Source organism: Megalobrama amblycephala, linkage group LG24, assembly GCF_018812025.1.
Source record: "Megalobrama amblycephala isolate DHTTF-2021 linkage group LG24, ASM1881202v1, whole genome shotgun sequence".
NCBI classification, from domain to species: Eukaryota; Metazoa; Chordata; class Actinopteri; order Cypriniformes; family Xenocyprididae; genus Megalobrama; species Megalobrama amblycephala.
Window position 1 is genome coordinate 31,937,459 of NC_063067.1, and position 22,344 is coordinate 31,959,802.

Sequence of the window (22,344 nt, forward strand, 5' to 3'; positions counted from 1 at the left end):
TGCTGCCAAAACAGCCCTGACCCGTCGAGGCATGGACTCCTCTAGACCCCTGAAGGTGTGCTGTGGTATCTGCACCAAGATGTTAGCAGAAGATCCTTTAAGTCCTGTAAGTGTCGAGGTGGATCCTCGATGGATCGGACTTGTTTGTTCAGCACATCCCACAGATGCGCGATTGGATTGAGATCTGGAGAATTTGGAGGCCAAGTCAACACCTCAAACTTCGTTGTTGTGCTCCTCAAACCATTCCTGAACCATTTTTGTTTTGTGTCAGGAGCATTATCCTGCTGAAAGAGGCCACAGCCACCAGGGAATACCGTTTCCATGAAAGGGTGTATATGGTCTGCAACAATGCTTAGGTAGGTGGTACGTGTCAAAGTAACATCCACATGGATGGCAGGACCCAAGGTTTCCCAGCAGAACATTGCCCAAAGCGTCACACTGCCTCCGCCGGCTTGCCTTCTTTCCATAGTGCATCCTGGTGCCACGTGTTCCCCAGGTAAGAGACGCACACGCACCCGGCCATCCACGTGATGTAAACGTGATTCATCAGACCAGGCCACCTTCTTCCATTGCTCCGTGGTCCAGTTCTGATGCTCACGTGTCCACTGTTGGCTCTTTCGGCGGTGGACAGGGGTCAGCATTGGCACCCTGACTGGTCTGCAGCTATGCAGCTCCATATGCAACAAACTGATGCACTGTGTATTCTGACACCTTTCTATCAGAACCAGCATTAACTTCTTGAGCAATTTGAGCTACAGTAGCTCGTCTGTTGGATCGGACCACACGGGCCAGCCTTCACTCCCCACGTGCATCAATGAGCCTTAACCGCCCATGACCCTGTCGCCAGTTCACCACTGTTCCTTCCTTGGAGCACTTTTGATAGATACTGACCACTGCAGACCGGGAACACCCAACAAGAGCTGCAGTTTTGGAGATGCTCTGACCCAGTCATCTAGCCATCACAATTTGGTCCTTGTCAAACTCTCTCAAATCCTTACGCTTGCCCATTTTTCCGCTTCTAACACATCAACTTTGAGGACAAAATGTTCACTTGCTGCCTAATATATCCACCCACTACCAGGTGCCGTGATGAAGAGATAATCAGTGTTATTCACTTCACCTGTCAGAGCTCATAATGTTATGCCTGATCGGTGTGTATAAATGAAACATATGCACAGATAAATCCTTCACAACAAGATCAATAATAAGCACATAGAAAATAGAGTACATTTCCATTTCATGCTGACTTTAGCACCGTAAACATTGGTTACAATACAAGAATATAATATGGAAAATGTAAATGATCACCTCAAAATGCCCAAAATGTTTGGAGACCTTAATGAGTTTAAGAAGGTTTTTATTTGCTTCATAAGCTTCTAGATTTTTAACAAAGGTCAGAATGAGCGTGTAAACCTGTGCAAAACGTCCTTATGGGCGATAAGAAGCCGATTTTTACAACACAATGCTATATTGGGAGTATTAATCAGTGATCAATTTTCAGTAGCGATCTTGGTAAACTGTAAATATACTGTATGAAATCTCACAAATAGATAAGCTGCTTCATATTCCAACAACTGCCAGTTTCTCTTTCCTGAGTTTCCTTGCCATGAAGTTGAATAATAGACAGTCCTGTGAATCTCGATATAATTTTACAAGAAATATGCAAAGGTTTAAAGTCTAAAAACAGAGAAAGATAAAGAACAATATTCTAAATACTCTCTTATCATCTTGTGAACCACAAAACATGTCTACATGGTACACCGTATGGATTTCAAAGTTGGCCTTGCATTTATAATACTGTAAACTCACATAATCACAGTTTGTGTTTCCACCATGTAAACACACAAGAGTTTGTCATATGAAATAATAGGGGAACAAATCTCCCTGTACACGGTGGTCTAGCGTGATCTTATTGTCGTGAACTCATGTTCTACAAACAGCTGCGGCGACAGATCGTTGACTCGGAGCTGTCTGAAAGATGGAGAAATGAGCTCAGATACTGTACATTTAGCATAAACGATTCTACGTTCTAAACACAAAGTCAAAACAGCCGTCTGCACGATTTAATGACAATGAACAATAATAATGCAAACTTGGGAGCGCTGATTTCCATGGTGCACAAACATGGATTATATCTGGTAGGAGGAGGGCATAGAATATACAGTGGGTCTCGGCGTGACAGTGACTCACGTGAACATCAACACATCAATCTACAGGGTGCTCCACGAGGGTTTTCGACAGGTACGTTTCTGCCGGTTTGTCAAGATGGACATTGTCTGAATGGGTTGGAAAGATCCGTCTTCCATGTACAGTTACGAGTGTGGGAGCTCCAGGCCTCGTCCAGTGAGATTGCGGTGTCCGAATCTCTTCCCCTTCACAGGGTCTCATTATGCCCAGAGGAGTGGTCCCTTCTGGGCGTGGAGGCGCGGGACGACCCCTTGTCCGTGCTCTCCGAGCTGGAGCTCAGGTGCTGCTGCTCAGAGCCAGCACTGGAGGTGACCGTGGAGGAGGAGGTGGAGGAGGAGCGAGTCTTCTCCTTAAAGTCTGTGATGATGACAGTCACATTGCCCACTGTTATAGCGAGCTGCTGAGCCGAGCTCCGGTCTATGTTCTTCAGTTTAGGTCTGAAGTGCAACAGAGAAACAGTGCAAGGAGGAGTTAGACATATAATATATTTATATATGTATAATATATTACATGTATACAGTATGGTAGTGTTCATTGCGCAAAGAATATTAAAGGGCACCATAATATAAATTCACCATAATATAAATTCTGTTATCATTTACTCATCCTCATGTTGTTCCAAACAGGTTCATTATCTTCAGTGTTGGGTGTAATGCATTACTAACTAACTAATTAATTACTGTAATATAATTAATTTTCCCTTTGAAAAAGTAAGGGATTACTTTTCTGTAATTTAATTACAGTTACTTCTGATGTAAGTGCATTAAATACTGTATAGGCTATAGAACAATACTATGTAAAACAATAGAGGATTTAACATCTGTAATGTTAAAATGTATGTTTTTAATGTAAACTTCTTACTTTAAAGACTTAGGTTTCATGTCTATCCTTGTATTGTTCATATCTATCTATCTATCTATCTATCTATCTATCTATCTATCTATCTATCTATCTATCTATCTATCTATCTATCTATCTATCTATCTATCTATCTATCTATCTATCATTTTACCAGGAATGATCCCATTGAGATATAAATCTCTTCTAAAATAAACAAACAACAAAAAAAAAAAACAAAGACACACAAAACAAGAAATACAAGAAGAAAAACAAAGTCCTGTCCAGCACTCATAACTACAATTCTTAATAATATTTATAAATAAATTTATATATATATATATATATATATATATATATATATATATATATATATATATATATATATATATATATATATATATATATATATATATATATATATATATATATATATATATATATATATATATATATATATATATATACACACACACATACATATATATATATGTTAAGTAAAACATGAACATGATTCTTTCAAATAAGACTCCAAAAGGTTTCTAAGAATATTTAAAGATGGGAGCACTATAAGCATCAAAATACTCTGCATTTCATTGTACTGTATAGCCTAGGAGATAAGACGAAATAGGCATTTTTGCTAAACTCAGAATACGATCTAGGCACAGTTAAAAGTAATTTTGAAGACGATCTAGTTTCATAAGTACAGTATGATAAAAGACTACAGATATATGAAAGGCAATTTACCTAATAGAGCCTTAGTAAACAGCAGCATATGAATTTTTCTCCTCTGATACAAGGAGGGCCAAACAACCAGTTTAACAAGGTATAATGATGGGTACGTGTAAGGAGCACTAGTCACAAATCGTATTGCAGCATGATATATACACTAATTTTTTTAGTGAGGATAGGTTTGCATGCATATAGATCACATCACCATAATCCAGCACAGAGAGAACTTTGGATGATTCTCTTTTTGGCTTCAAAAGGGAAAAGATTTCTTTAAACGAAAAAGAAACCCCTAATTTAGGTCTGAGCTTTTTTAGGAGATTTTCAATATGAATATTAAAACCCAACCTTTCATCAAGCCATATGCCCAGGTTTTTATAGCCGTTTACTCTTTCTACAGTCCCCTTCCAAGGTTAAAATAGGTGGAACTGCAATTTTAGTATGAGAGCGAGTAAAGAGCATATATTTTTTTTTTTTTTAGTATTTAAACCAATTTTAAGTTTAACAATGAGGATTGCAATACCTGAAAGGAATCTTGTAATAGCTCTATGGCCTTATTCATGGACAGTGCTGCTGTATAAATAATGGTTCGATTTACAAACTAATCAGTAATAAGTAATGCAATACTTTTTTTCGAGAGCGTATATAGTACAGTAATTACACTGTTAAAGATGTAATTAATAGCTAGTAATTAATTACTTTTTTTTTTTTTTTTTTTTTAGAGTAAATAACCCAACACTGATTATCGTTTAATAAGATTAAAACAATAAAAATCATTTACATTACTTGAAATAAACATTAACTGAAATAAAAGGGAAAAAAAATCTACTTATTTTTTCAGCTGGTTGTCAAGGTATCATTTCTCATTTAATGTTTAACTTGAAGTAATAAAATAACTAATAACTAATAGTAAAATATAATAAGTATAATAATTATATTAATAAATATAATAATATATAATATAAATGAAAAAAATAAATAAATAAATAAAAAAACACAGCAAAGTATATTTGTGAAACTAAAATAACACTGGTTCCAAAGCTGAGACTTTTGTTCATTTCGAAACACCAATGAAGATATTTGAATGAAATCTGAAAGATTTTGTCCCTCCATTAAAAGTTCACACAACTGAAACTTTCAAACAGTACAATAAAACATTAGTAAGTAATCCATATGAATCACAATCACAAATGAACAGATTTATTTTAGGTTTTCATTCACATTTAAAGGCGAATGCCGAAGAACGTCTTTTTAAAAGATGTAATATAAAGTCTAAGGTGTCCCCTGAATGTGTCTGTGAAGTTTCAGCTCAAAATACCCCATAGATTTTTTTTTTATTAATTTTTTTGGGCATCATTAAATATGCGCCGATTCAGGCTGCGCGGCCCCTTTAAATCACCAGCTCCCTGCCCACGGAGCTCGCGCTTGCCTTAACCAGTATAAACAAAGTTCACACAGCTAATATAACCCTCCAAAATGGATCTTTACAAAGTGTTCGTCATGCAGCATGTCTAATCGCGTAAGTATGGTATTTATTTGGATGTTTACATTTGATTCTGAATGAGTTTGATAGTGCTCCGCGGCTAACAGCTAACATTACACACTGTTGGAGAGATTTATAAAGAATGAAGTTTTGTTTATGAATTATACAGACTGCAAGTGTTTAAAAATTAAAATAACGACGGCTCTTGTCTCCATGAATACAGTAATAAACGATGGTAACTTTAACCACATTTAACAGTACATTAGCAACATGCTAACGAAACATTTAGAAAGACAATTTCACAAATATCACTAAAAATATCATGATATCATGGATCATGTCAGTTATTATTGCTCCATCTGCCATTTTTCGCTATTGTTCTTGCTTGCTTACCTAGTCTGATGATTCAGCTGTGCACAGATCCAGACGTTAATACTGGCTGCCCTTGTCTAATGCCTTGAACATGGGCTGGCATATGCAAATATTGGGGGTCGTACATATTAATGATCCCGACTGTTACGTAACAGTCGGTGTTATGTTGAGATTCGCCTGTTCTTCGGAGGTCTTTTAAACAAATGAGATTTACACAAGGAGGAGGAAACAATGGAGTTTGAGACTCACTGTATGTCATTTCCATGTACTGAACTCTTGTTATTAAACTATGCCAAGATAAATTCAATTTTTAATTCTAGGGCACCTTTAAAGAAATACTGTAAACCAATGAGGTTTGTTCTCTCGCATCAAGCAAGTGCGTTTGAGCTTATATTTACAATATTTTTGTGCTCTCTATATATGTTTTGATCAATGTTTATTGATAGTTTCTAATTCATGTGGATTCATTTTATAGTCTTTATACATTTTTGAAGTGTCAAAGTTTTGGTCGAAGGTTTCATGAAAGATATTTTGAATTTATGTTTTGAAGATGAATCAAAGTCTTAGGGGTTTGGAATGACATAAGGGTAATTAATGATAGAATTTTCATTTTCAGATTGAACTATCCATTAAAATATAAAGCAAGTTAGCGACGTTTATAGATGTGAGACAAGTAATGTCTGAAGCGTTTTGGCAGCGGATGCAGTATTTGCATTAACTTCATCATTCTGAGAGAAAAAGAAAAAAGTCTTTCCAAAAAAAATATGGCAGCCATTCCAAAGTGTGTTGAAGCATCATGCAAAAGTAAATGCTTTTGTAACCAATCATTAATTTACTCTGTCTTTTAATAAGAGGATAAAGAGTATTATTTAGCTGGTCATGTGATGACAGCTATTATAAGGGTTGGGCTCTCTTATGCACAAGTAAAACAGCTTTTTCTAGGCCACTAATATGGCTATATGAGTAAGCTGTGTATATTATTCAGCATATATGATAATCCAGTTTTAGCCGTCTACATTGCAACGGAAAATACCATTAGCCACTCATTGGATTTCCTCTTAACTCAAAGCAGTAACTGTATAAATTGAATGTGAAGTTTTTAGTAGGAATCAAGAATACTCTAATGCAGGTAAAAAGCCCACCTTAAAGTCACAGTGTAATGGAAGTAACAACAGATCTTTTTTTACGTATTATGATTTTTTTTTTTTTACTTACCGTGAAATTATAGATTTGTTATTCTTCGTGACAGACTTGCCAGCCTTCATGCCATTACTTTCCCCAGCTGGACCTTTCTGAATGAGTTTGGGCCTGTGAATGTTACAATATGCCAATTAGTAACAAACTATTAGCATGCAATTTTACCCACACTTTATAGGCTTAATCATTCAAGTGTAAATCAGTTTTTGTAGCTGGCCTGCAGTACTCCACTGGTGCTCTCATTAACATTTACATGTATTCATTTAGCAGACGCTTTCATCCATAGGGACTTACAAATGAGCGACTTCACAAAAATGGGTGCTTGTCTCATTTAAGCTTAGCAGATGCACCATTTCAGTTCATTATTAAGTCAAGTGTCCAAAAAATGAATATTTTTGTACAATACTTGAACTGCTCCTGTTTCAATCAGCCCTGAATAGAAAGAAGACAAAACAGAATGAAACCGTTTATAGAGTGCAACAGCGTCCGCCCACTTTTGCAGCGGCCTTGGATCCGGAAGCATTTTTCCCATGTGGATTTTTTTTTTTTTTTTTTTTAAGTTATAAGCCATGAACCTAACCAACCAGCTATGAGGTGAATCACAACATTACAAACTTTGATTTGAAGCAAAAAAGTACTTGAAAATAGAATAAAAAGAGGAACAAGGAACAAGACCATGTACTTAACAGCTTTAATGAAGGAAAGAGCTACAAGCCAGAGGGGAACTGGACCCCGACTGAGCACGGTTTCTCCCGACTGAGCATGGTTTTTTTGTTTGTTTGTTTTTTCCTCCATTTTGTCACCTGATGGGAGTTTGGGTTTCTTGCAACTCTCACCTCTGGCTTGTTTAGTTGGGGACACTTAATATTCAACAATGATTTGACTGCGCTGACACTATTGGAGCTGGAAGATGACATCACTGTTTCCTGCAGAACTGCTTTATAAATGAAATTAGCTCATTTAATAATTGATGATCTTTACGAAACTGAATAAACACTGAACTGACTTCAGCTGAACAATGACACGATTTTCTTTTAGAGCTGCTGTACAGAAGAAATTAACTCCGTTTGCATCATTGAATCATTTTCCTGTTAAAGGAATTGTTCACTTCAGAATTAAAATTTCCTAATCATTTACTTACCCCATGTCATCCAAGATGTTCATGTCTTTCTTTCTTCAGTCGAAAAGAAATTAGGGTTTTTGATGAAAACATTCCAGGATTTTTCTCCATATAGTGGACTTCACTGGGGTTCAACGGGTTGAAGGTCCAAATGTCAGTTTCAGTGCAGCTTCAAAGAGCTCTACATGATCCCAGACGAGGAATAAGAGTCTTATCTAGAGAAACCATCGCTCATTTTCTAAAAAAAAAAAACCCACAAATGCTCATCTTGCACTGCTCTGAGATGCACCACGCATTACGTAATCACGTTGGAAAGGTCATGCGTGACGTAGACGGAAGTACCACGGTAGGGCGAAAAAAGCACTCATTTTCTCCTCCAGCTTCAAAATCGTCTGACATCGTTGTTTTACCTTTTTTTGTAAAGGTCGCTTGTTCTAAACACTTGCTTGGTACTTCCACCTACGTCACATGTGACCTTTCCAATATGATTACATAATCGCAAGAGCAATGAAAGATGAACATTTGTGGTTAAAAAATATATACATTTTTATTTCTTTTAAAAAATGTCAGATGGTTTCTCTAGGTAAGACTCGTATTCCTCGTCTGGGATCATGTAGAGCTCTTTGAAGCTGCACTGAAACTGACATTTGGACCTTCAACCCGTTGAACCCCAGTGAAGTCCACTATATGGAGAAAAATCCTGGAATGTTTTCCATCAAAAACCTTCATTTCTTTCTGACTGAAGAAAAAAAGACAAACGTCTTTAATGATATGGGGGTGAGTAAATTATCAGGAAATTTTAATTCTGAAGTAAACTAATCCTTTAACCCTGTAAAGCTGGATTGTATAACACGCTATATAAATAAAGGTGACCTGACTTGACAAGCAAAAATGATTTTAATTTGAGCATTTAAGTAGTGAAATCTACTTCGAATTCGATTACATCATCCGTCATACATCTTTATGTCACTTCACGGGAGTGGATGGGCGCTAAAGTGTTCTTTTGGCGCCGTTTGCTTGTTTTATTTCTATGATGGATGGAGATTATCTGCAGAATCGTTGGTAATGTCGTTTTTCACCAGGAATTACTCTGTTAAATGTAGGGTAGGCAATTTTTTCATTTTCATGTTATTCTGGTTGAAACTGGTTCATATCCTGATAGCAATAAATAACAAAAGTGATCTAAATATTAAAAAACTGTGGAAGTCTCGGAACCAAAAAAATGTTCGTCCAATCATTGCATTCAGTCCGAATGTCCTACCTGTCTGTCAACATATGTATTTCTATACTTCCACGCACCCTGCTCTCGCAGACATCACATGACATCAGCTCTTTCCATAAGGCCATGCAGAGTTATACACAGACAGTCACCGAGCACCGCTAACAAACAGCAGCCGCCTTTTACAGTTCCTTCTGAACCAAATCAGCAAGCTTATGCTGCGTTCATGCCATGTCATAACTGTAATTACAAGATGGCAACCCGTGACATTCTACCCGGAGCTGTTCACGTCCTCAGACTCAGATTTATGCGTTTTCTGGCAACACTATCAATGGCAAAATTAATCTGCAGCAGTCAGGTGGTACATGTAAGAGCTCTCTAAGTTGTTTACATTCATTATTATTGTAATGTTATGTGCTTTGAGACATGAGGTAATTTAAAGCTGCAATATGTAATATTTTCTGTCCACTAGAGGTCGCTAGAGGCCTATTCAAAACAAAGGCGTAGCTTGATGATGGCAAGTTTGAGCGCAGAATCTTGGGACATGTCCACCTAAACGGCCGGTGGAAATAATCAGGATAGGACTCAGGAAGAAATCATGTTCATGGATGTGATTACTAACGTTACTGTAGTATGAAGCAGAGCAGGAGCGAGTGTTGTGGAGCTGAACGAGGAGCTGGAGCGATTGATCAACACACTCCTCACGAGTAGCGGGACTTTTATTATGACACAGTCGCCGGCGCCGCTTCCGCTTTTCCGGTCATGAGTATGAGGAAACGCAGCTCTGTTTATCATATTAGATACATTTGAGAGTGTTGAAAATGATGTTATAACGTTACTCTGTGCGTTCGCTCGGTGACTGCTGTGAGACACTGTTACACACTGCAGTAAGATAGATCGATTTTACAATATCATATTAAATGCTGGATGGATTGTGTTGATAAATGTCATGCAATTCATTTTAAAACGTATTGTATGATGGAGAAAATATTAATATAAATATATCTAAACAGTTGTTCCCTTGTCTATTAAAACATGTAAATATTAAAGCGTCTTTGGCGTTTTATGGTTTCTACAAAATAAAACCGGAAACCGAGGGTAACGCGGGTATGACGCCATTGACAGGCGACTCCTCACACGTCCCGCAGCCTTGGTTAAAATTGCAATTTTCTCACGATTTACAAATAGTTGGAAATATTTGGGATGTTGTAGGTGTAGTGAACACAATATATAACACTGGCCTAGTGGTTTTTGGATATTTTACTGTAAAATTCTTACATATTGCACCTTTAACGCTTTGCAGACTCTGCTCTGGCTGTGCGTGTTCATGTGTTTTGGAGGAGGCGTGGCTTTGGAGACGCTCTGAAGGAAGAGTGGGATCACACGCTTTATTGCTAACCTCTCCGAAATTGCCTACCCTACCTTAAAACATGATTATTTAAAAATAAGTTGAAATAATGCAGGCTGATGGCTTCAACAAATACACCATCGATTAACAAACGTGTAGCTCACAGTAGTCGTTGTGTCTTTAACGGTTTATAAGTTATCGTCAAAAATCAATTCCCCTATGGAGAAAATGAATGGGATTTTTACTTCTGGAACCCGACTGTTGCACTCTATAATGTAAAATTGACAACAAGCGTCAACAGATTTCAAAGAAATTCACATGATGTATTAATTGCATGTGTTTGTTAACTTTGACAGCCCTAATACCAATTATCTGATTGGATCAAACCAAGACCATAAAAGACCATGGTTGCATAACAACCACTCACTTCATCTTCTTTGCAGTTGGTTTTTTACTGGGCGTGAGGCTTTTATGCCTCTCTTTGTGTTTCTCCATCATGGCTCTCTCTATTTTTCCTTTTTTGAGTTCTTCTCTCTCTGCACCCATCCTCTCTGCCGGCTGCATCCCAGAGCTTGCCGTGTGTGGGTGATCTTTATCCATGTGCTCTCTGTGAGGCTGAAGTTTTTCCAGAATTGCTCTGTCCGTGTGCTCTCGGTCTATTCTGTTGTGCTGCTGCTGCTGCTGCTGCTGCTGCTGTTGCTGTTGCTGTTGCTGTTGCTGCTGCAGCAGGTTGGAGGTCAGTCCTGCTCGCTCAGGCCCCCTGTCTGTATCGAGCGATTGCGGTTTGTCCAGCCCACGTTCCTGTCTCCGATCTTTATGAGAATGTCCACGGTCCAGCTGACCTCCGTCCAGACTTAATCTCTCAGGATGATCGGAGTCAGGGTGGAGACTGCTGAGTCTATCTGAGTCGGAGTTGTCCATGTCGAAGTGGTCGTCGTCAGGCAGGTCTCTGTCTGTCCTTTCCCTTCTTTCTTTCTTGGCTGGGGGTGGGGCGGCGTACTGTTGAGCGACCTGCTGAGCCACGAGTTGAGAGTTTATCCTTGGTTTTCTGGAAGAGATGATGTTACCAGAAATCAAGTGCTTTGCCAAGTAGTGATGCCAATATATAGAGAGCAGGACAGGGTGACCTCAGGTAAAGTGGGACAGTTTCTGCTAATTTGTCACTGGTGTTTTAAAATATGCTGCCAGACGACCCTCACACAACACCGTTTCAAATACTAAAGATCGCCGCTATAATACACTGAGCAAAATGAAGAAATATTAAATACAAAAGCTTACATGTCCCATTTTACCTGCATTCATCCTAAAATGTACAGTACATTTTGGACACAAAATGCAAAAATTCTGTCATTAATTACTCACTTTCATGTCGTTCTAAACCCCTAAGACTTTCGTTCATCTTCGAAACACAAATGAAGATATGTTTAAGATAAGCTTAAATTCAATCTGTTCATCATTCAAAATTTTGGACTAAACCGCTCAATTCACATTTTTACGATCTCTTTCTGAACTTTTTGACGCGTCGAAGTGGTAGTTGCGCAGCTGTCAGTGGAGGGACAGAAATCTCTCAGATTTCATTAAAATATCTTCATTTGTGTTCTGAAGATGAACGAAAGTCTTACAGGTTTGAAACAACGTAAGGGTGAGTAAATGATTTTTGGGTGAACTAACCAAAACCAAAATCATGAAAACTATTAAAAGGGCTTATGGGAATTATAAACCCTCAAAAAATGTTAAACAAATCAAAATGACACCACTGTTTAAAAGTTTAGGGTCTGCAAGATATTTTTTGAAAGGACTAATTACCTTTATTACAAAGATGCATTAAATCGTTGGAGACTAAAGAAATGCTGTTCTTTTAAACTTTATATTCATCAAAGAATGCTGAAAAAAAATGTGGTTTCCAATAAAATATGAAGCAGCACAACTGTTTTCAACATTGATAATAATAAGAAATGTTTGAGCATCAGCTATCAGAATGATTTCTGAAGGATACGGAAGAGGATTAGGGCCAAGCAATAATAAAAAATAAATAAAACCATCTCGAGATTAAAGTTGTTAAATTTCGAGAAAAAGGTCGAGATAAAATGTTGAGAATAAACTCGTTAAATTACAAGAAAAAACTCGTTAAATTTCGAGAAAAAGGTCGAGATAAAATGTTGAGAATAAACTCGTTAAATTACAAGAAAAAAACTCGTTAAATTTCAAGAAAAAGGTCGAGATAAAATGTTAAGAATAAACTCGTTAAATTTCGAGAAAAAAACTCGTTAAATTTCAAGAAAAAGGTCGAGATAAAATGTTGAGAATAAACTCGTTAAATTACAAGAAAAAAACTCGTTAAATTTCGAGAAAAAGGTCGAGATAAAATGTTGAGAATAAACTCGTTAAATTACAAGAAAAAAACTCGTTAAATTTCGAGAAAAAGGTCGAGATAAAATGTTGAGAATAAACTCGTTAAATTACAAGAAAAAAAACTCGTTAAATTTCGAGAAAAAGGTCGAGATAAAATGTTGAGAATAAACTCGTTAAATTTCGAGAAAAAAACTCGTTAAATTTCAAGAAAAAGGTCGAGATAAAATGTTGAGAATAAACTCGTTAAATTACAAGAAAAAAACTCGTTAAATTTCGAGAAAAAGGTCGAGATAAAATGTTGAGAATAAACTCGTTAAATTACAAGAAAAAAAACTCGTTAAATTTCGAGAAAAAGGTCGAGATAAAATGTTGAGAATAAACTCGTTAAATTACAAGAAAAAAACTTGTTAAATTTCGAGAAAAAGGTCGAGATAAAATGTTGAGAATAAACTCGTTAAATTACAAGAAAAAAACTCGTTAAATTTCAAGAAAAAGGTCGAGATAAAATGTTGAGAATAAACTCGTTAAATTACAAGAAAAAAACTTGTTAAATTTCGAGAAAAAGGTCGAGATAAAATGTTGAGAATAAACTCAAATTACAAGAAAAAAACTTGTTAAATTTCGAGAAAAAGGTCGAGATAAAATGTTGAGAATAAACTCGTTAAATTACAAGAAAAAAAACTCGTTAAATTTCGAGAAAAAGGTCGAGATAAAATGTTGAGAATAAACTCGTTAAATTACAAGAAAAAAACTTGTTAAATTTCGAGAAAAAGGTCGAGATAAAATGTTGAGAATAAACTCGTTAAATTACAAGAAAAAAACTCGTTAAATTTCAAGAAAAAGGTCGAGATAAAATGTTGAGAATAAACTCATTCAATTTCAAGAAAAAGGTCGAGATAAAATGTTGAGAATAAACTCAAATTACAAGAAAAAAACTTGTTAAATTTCGAGAAAAAGGTCGAGATAAAATGTTGAGAATAAACTCGTTAAATTACAAGAAAAAAACTCGTTAAATTTCAAGAAAAAGGTCGCGATAAAATGTTAAGAATAAACTTGTTAAATTTCGAGAAAAAACTCGTTAAATTTCAAGAAAAAGGTCGAGATAAAATGTTGAGAATAAACTCATTCAATTTCAAGAAAAAGGTCGAGATAAAATGTTGAGAATAAACTCGTTAAATTACAAGAAAAAAACTCGTTAAATTTCGAGAAAAAGGTCGAGATAAAATGTTGAGAATAAACTCGTTAAATTACAAGAAAAAAACTCGTTAAATTTCAAGAAAAAGGTCGAGATAAAATGTTAAGAATAAACTTGTTAAATTTCGAGAAAAAAACTCGTTAAATTTCAAGAAAAAGGTCGAGATAAAATGTTAAGAATAAACTCATTCAATTTCAAGAAAAAGGTCGAGATAAAATGTTGAGAATAAACTCGTTAAATTACAAGAAAAAAACTCGTTAAATTTCGAGAAAAAGGTCGAGATAAAATGTTGAGAATAAACTCGTTAAATTACAAGAAAAAAACTCGTTAAATTTCGAGAAAAAGGTCGAGATAAAATGTTGAGAATAAACTTGTTAAATTACAAGAAAAAAACTCGTTAAATTTCGAGAAAAAGGTCGAGATAAAATGTTGAGAATAAACTCGTTAAATTACAAGAAAAAAACTCGTTAAATTTCAAGAAAAAGGTCGAGATAAAATGTTAAGAATAAACTTGTTAAATTTCGAGAAAAAGGTCGAGATAAAATGTTGAGAATAAACTCGTTAAATTACAAGAAAAAAACTCGTTAAATTTCGAGAAAAAGGTCGAGATAAAATGTTGAGAATAAACTCGTTAAATTACAAGAAAAAAACTCGTTAAATTTCGAGAAAAAGGTCGAGATAAAATGTTGAGAATAAACTCATTAAATTATGAGAAAAAAAGTTGTTAAATTACGAGAACAAATTCGTTAAATTATTAATTTGTTCTCATAATTTAACGCCTTTATTCTCATAATTTAATGAGTTTATTCTCAACATTTTATTTCGACTTTTTTCTCGAAATTTAACGAGTTTTTTCTCGTAATTTAACAACTTTAATCTCGAGATGGTTTTATTTTTTTATTATTGCTTGGCCCTAATCCTCTTCCGTAGAAGGATCATGTGACACTGAAAACTGAAAATTCAGCTTTGCATCACAGGAATAAATTACATTTTAAAATATATTACAATATAAATACAATCGACTGTTTTACTGCTTTTAATCAAATTAATGCAGATTTGGTGGCCATAAGAAACTGCTTTCAAAAACATTTTTATGAAATCTTACTGACCCCAAACTTTTGACCTGTAGTGTAATAATTAAAAAAACGTTAAAATATTTCAAAATATTAGAAAATGTGTATTGTCTATTGTTAAAGGCTGTCATTATAGAACTGATGGGAGGGGGAGCAACTACTTCTGTTTGGAAAAATGACATGGTTATTGACCAATGCAGATACTCTCAAATGGCAATTACTTGGCTGATGTATCTTTATAATTCAATATAAATAATTCCAACACATGGAATGTCATGTCTCAAAATTCTCAATACTACATCATAATGGCACAGCAGAGAGCATTGACAGATCAATTCTGGGCTTAAATGAGTCAGGGGTGTATTCTAGAAACACTACTTCTCTGAACAAAAGAGTGAAATATAGTCACAGTAAATATTCATGACAACTGAAAAACTACTTTGACCATTTTTTGCATTATTATAGGTGTGTGGTCCACTCTACAGCACGATACTGGGTTTCTGTGCGGGTTTGTTTGTGTGGTACTAGGGATGCACCAATGCAGGGCCAATTATATCCTGTCAATCAAAACTAAGTGTAAATGTTTCAGACTGCAACTCATATACTGTGTGTTAAGAAAATGTCTTGTGTAGAATCTAGGGCTGTCTAAGTTAATGCGACAATAACGCATTATAAATATAGTGACATTAAAGCGGACTATATTCGACCCTATGAATCACGCGTAGTTCAAGCCAGGGTTGACAGGTCCACGGTTTGAAAAAGTCTCAGCTTCCAATTTCTGTCCATTTTATCACAAAATTCAAACATTAAATGGTGTTTTGATGCTCTTAAATGTGACGTGACAGATCGCTTTAGCGCGAGTCATCTCTTCCTCTTTAATATAAGTTATACCACAAAAAAACATGCATGAACATCAGAAGGTATGTTGAGAGATACAGTACAGAAATGTGTCACGTCTCATGTAATTGCTCAGCGTTTCAACCACGGAACGACTTTAATAAAACAGCTCGTAAACAATGGCTACGTTTACATGCACCCAAATAATCCATTTGTAATCGGATTGACGGCTCAATCGGATTGAAAAACATAAATGTAAACACCTTAATCGATCCGATTGAGCTCAATCCGAATTAAATTTCGATCAGATTAGAAGGAGTAGTTTATTCCTTTTCTAATGCAATCCAACAGCAAAAAATGACTATGTAAACGCTTGAATCTGACTACTTTCTCAATCGTATTCAGAAGTCTCTGGGGCACATGTGCAGTGCAATGTTGCAAAGTGCAAAGACGTTCACGTCTTTAGTTGTAAAACCATTGCTGATTTATGAATGTGTATGCCAACAGGGCAAAAATAACGATGAGCTCTGGTGGTGTCACGTCCATGGTTGTCTCCGCAAGTGCGATTGATATGACGTCACATGCAGAGCACGTGCACAAAAGTTTTAATTGGAATGTATATAAAACACATATTTCAATCAGATTACAATGCTTAGAGTACATATAAACAGATCTGCAATCGGATTCAATTCATTCGGATTGATGAAAATTGGTGCATGTAAACATAGCCAGTGTCACATAAAGTTGCATTTACCTCAGGAAAGTTATCCAATGTTTACAGTTTGTTAGTTTATCATGAAGACAAGCGTTTATGAAAACTACCTTATGTGCAACTATGTAGTGTACAAACATTTTAGTATTTATTTTAGTGTAATTATTATATCTAAAAATAAATAGCAGTTGAATACAATAGTTTGGGCTCTGTCGTTCATTTTAACCTCTAATATTATAGTAATCTACCAAATGAGAGGGTTCTCTGTATAGTTTACAGCATTAGTTGGGAGAGATTTTGTTCCTAAAGAAAACCAAACTATCAGTATCGGCAAATGCCATTCTTAATAATCGGCTATCGGTATCGTCTGAGAAATTTAGTGGTACCCTGCTGATTCCCTCAGCTGTTGCTACTCTGGTGTAGATGACACTCACTCAAGTCAGCAATAAACCCGGCCTCATCAAACAACCTCTCTACAAGAGAGCACAGACTGATCCTGTAGCTTCAACAAAGCTAGAAAAATCAACATTCAAGCATGCAATTTATGCCGAGATAAGATGCCAGCGTACTTCACACCGTGCACAATACATGAAAAGACTGTCACTTTGGCAGAGATATAAACACCTGCGACAGAGCCAGAGTGCACTAGCCACATTCATCCCACTGGAATATTTGGCTGAAAACAGGTAATGGAGCAAAACTTAAAAGGATAGTTCACCCAAAAATGAAAATTTGATGTTTATCTGCTTATGTAGGTGACTTTGTTTCTTCAGTAGAACACAAATGATGATTTTTAACTCTAACTGTTGCAGTCTGTCAGTCTTATAATGCGTGTCAATGGGAACTCCATCTATAAGAGTCAAAAAAACATGCACAGACAAATCCAAATTAAACCCTGCGGCTCGTGACGACACACTGATGCCCAAAGATACGAAACGATCAGTTTGTGCGAGAAACCAAACAGTATTCATCTCATTTTTCACCTCTAATACACCACTATGTCCAACTGCCTTGAGCATCCGGTGTGTGAGGTCAAAAAACGCGCTCTGATGATGGAAGTGATCTCTTGCGCTTTGCTTCAATGAGTGCGAGAGATCACTTCAGCTGTCAGAGAGCGATCAGACCTCACTAACCGGATGTGCAGGGCATTTGGACATAGTGGTGTATTAGAGGTAAAAAAATGATATAAATACTGTTTGGTTTCTCACACAAAACGATCGTTTCGTGTCTTTGGGCATCAATGTGTCGTCACGAGCCGCAGGGTTTAATTTGGATTTGTCTGTGCATGTTTTTTTGACTCTTATAGATGGAGTTCCCATTGACACGCATTATAAGACTGACAGACTGCAACAGTTAGAGTTAAAAATCATCATTTGTGTTCTACTGAAGAAACAAAGTCACCTACATCTTGGATGCACTGGGGGTAAGCAGATAAACATCAAATTTTCATTTTTGGGTGAACTATCCCTTTAAAAGGATATGGTGTTTCTTTCATGATCGGTCAATTTCAAGAGCAGTCCTTTTGAAAAAATATGAATACTTTGCAAATACATTGGGGTTTTAAACATCTGAGACCATTTTTTTTTCATTAGAATTATTAGAATAAAATTGTAAGTTGAATTTAAAAAATTTCATAATGTTTTTGAGAGTTGTCCAGCAAGAACCTAATGTTTGAGTGGAAGCATCTGATATTTTGTACAGAGGAGTTTTTTGCTTATTTGATTAGTGACCTAGAAATAGTGTCAGAAATATCCCCACTGTATCTCATTATCCACTATTGGGACATCTGAAACATAATTATACACTGCCATCTGTGCTTTGCTTTGCAAAACAATTGCACACATACTGATTATCAACTCCAAATTTTTTAAATGCATTCTTCTTCAACATGGGCCTATATATCTGATTTTTAATTTTACAAACAGATCCCTTTCCTACATCAAGCCATAGGCGCCAACCGTACCCTAAACTCGAACACATAACGTCATCAATGTGATAGCATCAGTGCATTAGTGACCACAGCCATACATCAAGCTGCAAAAAACAGAAGAGCGTTTCATATTTTGCACAGTATCAGAGTGCATAACAAAACAACGTCGCACTAACAAACCATAGACGTTTAATGCCATTTTTCATTTCCTACAGGATCAAATAATGGGACCAGGATTCATCCATACCAGCCGGATCCTGCCGCCTGTCCTAGAGTGTCATTGAAATTCTACAGGAATCAAATGACGTCAGCATGGATAAAGACACAATCCACATCAACAAGTCACAATATCAATTTTGACATCCTCACTGCATGCATGTGCAATGTGTTTATGATGGCTGTGAGCTGCAGTGTGTCACTTTACCTTGTAGATGTACCTTTCCGCACATCACATATACTGCATTTGAATGCCTCTGCACTGTTTTTGAAGGTGCAGACGCTACAGTCCCAAAATCCGTTGTCTGCAGAGGGCTTGGCTTGTCTTTTTGGCCTGCAAGATTTAAAGAGGAAATGGTTAGGGTATTTAAATAGCACGCTGCACCCTAATTAGTGCAAGTGTCATCATATGCACTTAATTCTGCGTGCTGTGGAGGAAGAGCCTGTCCTTTACAATCACACAATAACACTTGCAATTTGACGATCTGGCATGTTTAAAGGGTAAACAGGCTTTATCTGGTGAAAAAAGGCGAAGGAAAAAGAAGAGAGGAGGCGTTTCCTAAATTCCCTTTGTCTAAAGCTGGATACCGGGAGTCAGGCAAGGCTCCGTATCCGCCATGGCTGCGCTTTTTTCCGTTAAATCCGACCAGGAAAAATAAGTAGACTTCAACCGCGATACGCGGCAATTCTTCAGTGTACACGAACGCGCGAGATGCTTTACAAAAACACAGAGCAGATGGGATGTTTCTATACCTGGATGGGCTTTTCTTGTCGCCCATAATGGGAGAAACACCGTCTTCCAGAGGAGGGGGCTTCTGTAATGTACAGTGTGAGCTCCAGACAGAGCCGCTGCTGCTGTTATCGCACACTTGCACTCGCTGACCGCTGCAGCGCGAGGCGTCGGTCCGTCACGTGACCCCGCCCTTGGCCAATCACAGCTTGCGCACGTTTAAAAGTCTAAATGTTTTATAAATACAATTTGTGCTCATTTGAAAACTATGAATAACAAAAAATAAAGCGTGATAAATAAATGATGGTATGTTTTATAGGATATACCGAGATATACAGTTAAGTTCAAATAAAGCCACACTGAAAAATATAAAAAATGGGCATCAAAATGTATTTTAAACCTATGTATTATTAAACCTATTATTAAACCTATATATATATATATATGCCCTCCAAAAGTTTGGAAACACCCCTGGCAAAGTGTGGTTTTGGACGATATCAGCATAAATCCTTCTCATTTTTTGGTGCAAATACATTAAAGTAACTTGACATTATCATTGAAGACCAGCAATAATAATTTTCATTTTGATTACATAATAATGGCAATATATACATGTCAAAGTCAGTCATGCCCCTTTGCCAGCTGTGATGCTGGTTACTGGTTTAAACTTGGCCCAGGTTTGCAAAAGATGTTTGGGTCAGCACACCTTAATAGCTTCAACAATTGATTGCCAATTAAGTTTAGAATACAATGAACCAATCAGAACCCAGTTTAGGTCAGATAGCTGCTAATGCTGGATATTTTGAATCGAAAATTTACGTTTTTTTCTATGTATAAACTGTTTATGTAATAAAAATGTTTTTGTAGTTTGTGTTGTCCCTTATCAGTGCAAAATTATCACAAATTAAAAAGGATGCAATGTCCAAAACCCCACTTTTCTAGGGCGTTTCCAAACTTTTGGAAGGCAGTGATATATATATATATATATATATATATATATATATAACTTAAACCTGCCTAAGATGGTTTGCTGGTCTCCCAGTCTAGTTTATCTGCAGAAAAAAAGAAGAAGAGATTTTAATTTAAATTGAAAAAATAAATATTTAACTTAGTAAATTTGTTACTTAGTTAAATTAGTATTTAACTTAGTAAATTGTAAATTGTAAATTTACTATTAAGTAAGTAAATTTGTAAATTGTAAATTTGTCATTGTAAATTTGTAAATTTGTCATTGATCTTGTGACTTTGCACAAAAGATCAGATGCTCTTTGGATCATATTAAATCATGATCATCAAGTTTTGCACAACTTATTTTTGTGATTCAACTTTTCACTTAGGCATAATTGTTATAATTTTCTAAGGAAAAAAATATGTAGTAGATTATAAAATGACAGCAAAACCTCAGAATCAGATCCACACACTCTTCTGTAGCACTTTATGAGAATTCAGATGTCATTTGCAGTTTTAAAGAAAACACACAAGTTTAATCCACCCACTTCAAATTTGCTTTCTCACTCTTTTGTAATTTCAGTGGGTACTTTCATGTGCCCATGGGTCCAGTTAGGGATACAAATGTGAGCAATATAAGAATTTCAAATATCTCACAAAGACACTTCAGCCCATAGTTTATGTGTTTTAATGTATGTATTTGTGTGTGTGTGTGTGTGTGTGTGTGTGTGTGTGTGTGTGTGTGTGTGTGTGTGTGTGTGTGTGTGTGTATAAACTCTATTTGTTGGATCACAGAGGAGCAATTTACACTGTTTAGGTGTAATGGAGAAGAGAAGACACAATTAAAAAGAGAAATGTTGGTTGTAAAGGTAATAGTTGTAAGGTGTAAATGGACAGTATCGCACATGAGTGCACAATTAGCTTGAAAAATACTGCCACTGTGATTTTTTTTTAATAATAAAACTTTTTAATAGTGCATATGAGTCATTCCACGAAACCAGTATGATTTGAGTCCCTCTGACCTTTTTCAGTGTATTTTATCTTTTGGGTCACCAAAATATATTTTTAAAAGCTTTTTGTATTAATTGAAATGTCTTCTTTAATAATGTTTAAAAACATGACATACATTTTATCTTTATATTAGAAATTATTTTGTTTTTTTCATTTGACACCACCTATCTTGTCATGTCCCTCAAGGCCTTCTATGAAAGTGTACTTGGGATGTGAATAATAAAATGAGAAAAAAGTCCATTCATTTTGCCATTCCCATAAATATCCATCTGTGCTTTTTTGCTGCAATGTTTTTTTTTTTTCTAAGTAAATTCATGATTATTCATTAAAATCACATCATTACCTCAGTAACCCTTCAACCCCGTTGCACAAACCATAATGAACTGATACTTATGTGACATCATTAATAGGAAGTGACATCATAGAAGTCTTCTGAACAACATTGTGAGCAAGTTACCACCTTCTTTAATAATTATAACTAAATTATGTTGTGAAATTGTGTTTGTTAAGCTTAACAACTCAACCCTGTTACATCAATTAAAAGACAGAAAAGTATTACTTGTGAAAATTATCTTTGTTATTTCAACATTATTCATGATTTCTTAATATCATGCATGCCATGCGCTCTCCATTTATTGACTAGATTTAGAGCAGTGGCCAATTTGGGCAAAAAATCACAACCCCGTCACACCTACATTTTTATTATTTTTTTTAAGTTTATGAAAAAGTCATTTAAAGTTAGTTGAACTCTGTCTGAAATGTTCAAAGCAATCATAAGAATACTGATTTTAGTTCAAATTCTGAAGCCTTTGATCAAAAATGATGAGGTTTCTGTCACAAAAAGTGCC

General features: G+C 35.8%; 1 protein-coding gene across 1 annotated transcript; it reads right to left on the reverse strand.

Moving 5' to 3' along the window:
• Positions 1-1,340: 1,340 nt before the first annotated feature.
• On the reverse strand, positions 1,341-19,721 carry rybpa (RING1 and YY1 binding protein a). Its single transcript, XM_048177929.1, has 5 exons — positions 19,561-19,721; positions 19,016-19,141; positions 10,920-11,540; positions 6,824-6,916; positions 1,341-2,624 (listed from the first exon to the last, which is right to left on the reverse strand). The coding sequence occupies exons 1-5, from the start codon at positions 19,584-19,586 to the stop codon at positions 2,375-2,377; spliced, it is 1,116 nt and encodes a 371-aa protein (XP_048033886.1). The 5' UTR covers positions 19,587-19,721; the 3' UTR covers positions 1,341-2,374.
• Between the last annotated feature and the right edge of the window lie 2,623 nt (positions 19,722-22,344).